The sequence below is a fragment of the Triticum aestivum genome, chromosome 2D (assembly GCF_018294505.1).
Source record: "Triticum aestivum cultivar Chinese Spring chromosome 2D, IWGSC CS RefSeq v2.1, whole genome shotgun sequence".
Lineage (NCBI taxonomy): Eukaryota > Viridiplantae > Streptophyta > Magnoliopsida > Poales > Poaceae > Triticum > Triticum aestivum.
Window position 1 is genome coordinate 37,473,215 of NC_057799.1, and position 5,702 is coordinate 37,478,916.

Below are 5,702 nucleotides of genomic sequence, written 5' to 3' on the forward strand. Positions count from 1 at the left end.
ATACCGATTGACAAAGGGAATTGCATACGGATTGATTGAATCCTCGACACCGTGGTTCATCCGATGATATCATCGTGGAACATGTGGGAGCCAACATGGGTATCCAGATCCCGCTGTTGGTTATTGACCGGAGAGGCGTCTCGGTCATGTCTGCATGTCTCCCGAACCCGTAGGGTCTACACACTTAAGGTCCGGTGACGCTAGGGTTGTAGAGATATATGTATGCGGAAACCCGAAAGTTGTTCGGAGTCCCGGATGAGATCCCGGACGTCACGAGAGGTTCCGGAATGGTCCGGAGGTGAAGAATTATATATAGGAAGTCCAGTTTTGGCCACCGGGAAAGTTTCGGGGGTTATCGGTATTGTACCGGGACCACCGGAAGGGTCCCGGGGGTCCACCGGGTGGGGCCACCTGTCCCGGAGGGCCCCGTGGGCTGAAAGTGGAGGGGAACCAGCCCCTAATGGGCTGGGGCGCCACTTTGGGCCTCCCCCCCATGCGCCTAGGGTTGGGAACCCTAGGGGGGGAGTTTCCCCTTGCCTTGGGGGGCAAGGCAACCCCTTCCCCCTTGGCCGCCGCCCCCCCCTTGGAGATCCCATCTCCAAGGGCTGCGCACCCCCCCTTGGGGGCCTATATAAAGGGGGGGAGGGAGGGCAGGACACGACAGCCTTTGGCGCCTCCCTCCTCCCCTGCAACACCTCTCTCTCGCGCGCAGAAGCTCGGCGAAGCCTTGCCGGAGAGCCGCTACATCCACCACCACGCCGTCGTGCTGTTGGATCTCCATCAACCTCTCCTCCCCCTTGCTGGATCAAGAAAGGAGGAGACGTCGCTGCACCGTATGTGTGTTGAACGCGGAGGTGCCGTCCGTTCGGCACTCGGTCATCGGTGATTTGGATCACGGCGAGTACGACTCCGTCATCCACGTTCATTGGAACGCTTCCGCTCGCGATCTACAAGGGTATGTAGATCCACTCCTTTCCCCTCGTTGCTAGTAGACTCCATAGATGCATCTTGGTGAGCGTAGGAAAATTTTAAATTATGCTACGATTCCCAACAACAACCTTAGCTGAGAATGAAAATTTTGCTTTAGTACTATGATAAGTAACAAACAACAAAGAAAACATCATGAAGATGGTAGATTTATAAAGAACTTCAATGTAGTAATGAAAATATATAGACAAAGGCAAAGAAATCTATGTTGACGAGCAATAGGAAACATCAATCTAAAATATTCCATAGGTTTGTACTATTATTCAAAGAGATGCTTCCCAAGATTAGCATCTAAGCAACATGTTGTATGGGGGGAGTCGGAGTCAAACTGGACATGGATGATTACCTAAGGGGAGTTCAGTTGAACACCACCAGTGCATTGGCCATGCACGCTCCATATCTCAACGTGAGTGGGGCATGGTGCACCAGCTTGCGTCGACATGGCGGTGGTGGCCAGGAGAGCATTGCCGCTACTAGATTGAGGCTGTGGGGCTGGGCCACGCGCTGGATGGTCGGGTTGGCCGCGAACACGACGATAATGTGCAGCATTGCGGCAGGCAGGCGTTGTTGTGGTGTTGCTTCACCTTGGGGAAGACAAGGGCGAAGGCAGCAGAGAATTGGAGGGTTGTGGAGGGATGGAGGCAACGAAGTCACATCTTGCAAGGAAGAGAAAATTGTGTGTGAGAAGGGTGGAAGAAGAAGAGGTGGGTTGCCTTCATGGGGGAAGCAAAGGAAGTTAGGGGGATGTGTTATGCGGTGACGACACAAATCACAAACTGTTTTTCCTAATCATGCGACAGGTGGTCCAATGGGGACGACAAGAGGAAACTCCCCTATCCAACCCCTGCGTGTCGCTCGATCCGACGTGGACAACCTGAGAAGCCGCCCCTTTGCTCGCCGTTAATGGGTTTAATCACTACATTCAAAATTAAATAGTGATAGGAGAAAGCTTATGTTTAGTGGACAGGACTTGCAATCAATTTTGCATTGCAGTGGCGTCACACATTTCAGAAACAAAATTGTTGTTGTTGGTCAGCAGGGCACTATAAAATGATATTTAGTTTTTTCTCTCTCTTCCCCTTTTTCATTGCGATGGAAACGAAATGCATGTGCGGAGATTGGACAAAATTTCAAAAACTCAAATCACCATCCGAACCATCCTGCACCTTAAGATGCTTCGGATTCTGCATCGCAAAAAAAAAAGAATGAAAGAAATGTTTCGAATTTTGAATCGCGGCCTGCGGACAGAGAGAATCGTCTTTGTTTTGGGCTAGGAATAAAAAAAAGTACTCCACCAGCTATATGTTAATAGATTAGCCTGTTAGGTTAAGCCAGGGCTCACATGAGCAAATGATTAGCCAATGTACGCACTAAGCACTGCAGTACGGTATAATTTATCATTTGATTTTCAAGAAAAACATGGTGGTTGAGTAAACTGAACTGCAACTGTATGCTGGGCCTTCAGAGCTAGTAACTGTAGCCCCGCTAAATGTAAATGCCTCCCACAGCTTCACTGATTTTCGACAGCTTCAGCGATGCGTTTGCGTGAAGAACTTTAGTACGTACTACCCGGTCACAGAAATGCTCTGTTCGTCTTGCCCTGATGTAAGTGGAGATTCAAATAAAATTTTCGAAAACTGAAGCCACCACCCAAAGCACCATGTGCCTTCAAACCTTTCAAATTTTGCATCGCACAGGAAAAGAAAAAGGTTCCAAATTTTGAATCGCGCCTTCTTCAGATAGACAGAGAATCATTTTGTAGAAAAGATAGATAGAGAATCGTGTGAGTCTTGGGCTCAGATTTTTTTTTTGAGGCAATTGTATTGGGCTCAGATAGAGAACCTGCTGTATACGCTGGGCCAGATAGATGGGCCTTCACCGGCCGGCAGCGTGGGAAAGAAAAGCCTGCTAGATGCTGAACCGACGTGAGAGAAACCTGGCGACTGAAAACGTTGAGAACGTTATTAGTCCCACCTCGGCTAGGCAGCAGGGGCGCGGTGCAGAGCGCGGCTATAAGATGGAGGGAAGCGCCCACGTTGGAAGGCATCTTTGCGCTTGGGGCAATGACGCAGCTAGTGAGGTAATACCGAGGCGCGTCAATTGCTGGTTGAAAACTATTTCCAAACCCCCTCTTTGGCTCTCCGGAGCCATTGAGAATTTCTGAAAGGGCTCCCTCTCCTTCGGGCGAGGGTAAGGCCCTACAATACTTGAATTCAAATTTTTTGGCTACGATTTTTTTGTATTTAAACTCTGGTTGTTCATCTGCTGTTTCTTCATCAGGGAGTCTTCCGCAACGCCGGCAATCCTGGCCTGTTTCAGCCAATGGATGCTCCTTTAGGTTCTTGTTACTGAACTCATACAGCTTTACAATTGAAGTTCATAGTTGTAAGCTGTCTGTCAGCATTCTGTTTGATGTTTCAGAGAGATGCTTACTGGCCACTGCCTTTTGGGTTCTTGTTCCTGCTTTCATTCAGCCAAATTAGCTTTCATTCAAATCTGGAGGAGAATGTTGGTCAAAGTGTGTCTGCTTGAAGTCCATCCGCCAACCGTCTCCCGTGTACACTTTTACCTGAATCAAAAGCAGCACTTCATTTCTCTCCTGAATTTTGAGTGGCACAAACAAAACTGAAGATCTCTGACGGCCAGGCCGACGGCAGAAAGGAGTAGATTTAGAAATGCTTGTTACATGAAAGCACCATAAGAAAGGAACATGACGGCAACATGAGTGTGTGTGTTGGCACAATGCTTCACGCAGCACAAGTTACAGGTTAGAAATTCAAATAGAGATACTTCACACACAACGTAAGATGAAAACAGAAATACTTGACAAAAGATAACTTGTAAAGTATAGTCAAGACACAAATAGTTAGGCATCTTACATATCTGCCAAATACTTGGACAAGCAAGAAACTAGCAAAACATAAATATATACATACAACTGGCTTAAGGCTATACTAAGGCACACACCGACTAATGCCTTTTTCAGGAAACATGTAAACACCGTCGACCACATTTATATGATGTGACAAACTCAATGAGAACTTCAGCAGCCCTTCATTCACCTATAGAGAAAACCAAATTGCCAATCTGTTAGTAACCAGATACATATAGGCAAAACTACCACCAGAAGTGATCTTGAATATTCAGATTTAAATAAATGAAGCCTGGTTAGAGAAAACAACTTCGGGGAAAAAAGGTGTTGATCATTTGACATTTGCTTTTACATTATTATTACTCACTTGATATTTGATTTGCTATGTCCCAAGGTTGAAGGCAACTACATCATATAATGACACAAAAAAGGCCATAAGCTTGTCTATATTGACCGATAACATACACGTAACAGTACAACTATAAGTTCATCTATCTAGGAAAGGGACAATCCGTAGGTAAGTTTAAGTTGTTAGTGAACAACTGAACATCTACAAACTGAAACAAAGATATTCGAGCAACCATGTACAAGACATAACCAGATTAGGTTACTCCTAAAACAATATGAGGACTAAGGATGAACAATCACCTGGCGTGTAGAAACTGTTGAAGGAATGACAAGCGGTAACATGATGGCTTTCCTAAAGTTTTCTTGATTGCATCGACTTCAGTTGAACAATATAGACAGTGCCATCCAGATACAATAACATTTCATTTGCATCCTGGTCGTATCCCAGTATCAGTTCCACCCCCCTTTTCACTACCTCGGTCGGAGGAGAGAGCCCAAGAATGTCATGCATTTCGGTGGTCTTCCACGGCACCCATGTGGCAACACCCTGACAATTGACCTTCCGCTGCCACATTTGAATGTTATGGTAATGGTGAGACAATATGGCGAGGCCAAGAGTGCCATCCTCTGCCTGTACGATCTGATGGTTGCGCGGAACATTCATACCTGGAGGCGTCTCGATCACATCTAGACTCTGCCTGTCCAAATCAAACTGAAGCATGCCGTCTTTCGCATGCCTTAACGGCCAGCAATGGACATTGCCGACAAGGATGCTCTGAGCACCACCGCAACAAGCCGAACCTGGGTGTGGAGCCTCTGTCGGGATGAGATGGCCCCATGTGTCGGTCTCGGAGGAGTACACGCAGGCGAGGGGCCGCTGATCGTGGCTGCGCATGAACACCAAGACCACCTTGAACGGGCTGGAGCGGCAGCCGCCGTGCACGTGTTCCTGGCCGCGGTCGGCGCAGAGCACCGCCCCGTTGACGTGGCCCGTCTTCAACTCCGGCGGGACGGCCACGCGGCGCCGCTCGCCCGTGATGGGATCGCACACGACGACCTCCGCCCGCGCCACGTCGAACACGAGGACGCGGCCGTGGCGGCACCCGAGGAGGTGAGCCTCAGAGTCGGTGACGCGGATTCGCAGGTCGAAGCGCTCGGGAGGGACGCGGTCGGGAGCGGCCAGGACGGGGGCGAACACGATGTCGTCGCGGCGCTGGAAGAAGCCGAGGAGGGGTGGCTTCCCGTGGTGGGCGCGGAAGCGGGCGACGAACTTGGGGTCGACGGCGGCGCAGCGCCACCGCTTGCAGACCGCGGATGCGCGGGGAAGGGAGGAGGGCTGCGGCGGGATGCGCAGCAGGATCTCGCGGAGGAGGTCGTCGTTTTCGAGCGGAGGCGGAGGCGGAGGCGCCGGGGGCGAGCCGCGGCGTCGGCGTCGGCGGGTCATTGGCGGTTGGCGCCTGGCTCCCGCTCTCGCTCGTGGGGATGGATTTGGGGA

General features: G+C 49.9%; 1 protein-coding gene and 1 pseudogene across 1 annotated transcript; one reads left to right on the forward strand and one right to left on the reverse strand.

Moving 5' to 3' along the window:
- The first annotated feature begins 3,032 nt into the window (after positions 1–3,032).
- LOC123056235 (uncharacterized) lies at positions 3,033–3,185 on the forward strand (annotated as a pseudogene).
- A 625-nt stretch (positions 3,186–3,810) lies between these two features.
- LOC123048564 (uncharacterized) lies at positions 3,811–5,702 on the reverse strand. The gene is made up of 2 exons (XM_044471646.1): positions 4,508–5,702; positions 3,811–4,049 (listed from the first exon to the last, which is right to left on the reverse strand). The coding sequence occupies exon 1, from the start codon at positions 5,649–5,651 to the stop codon at positions 4,560–4,562; it is 1,092 nt and encodes a 363-aa protein (XP_044327581.1). The 5' UTR covers positions 5,652–5,702; the 3' UTR covers positions 3,811–4,049; positions 4,508–4,559.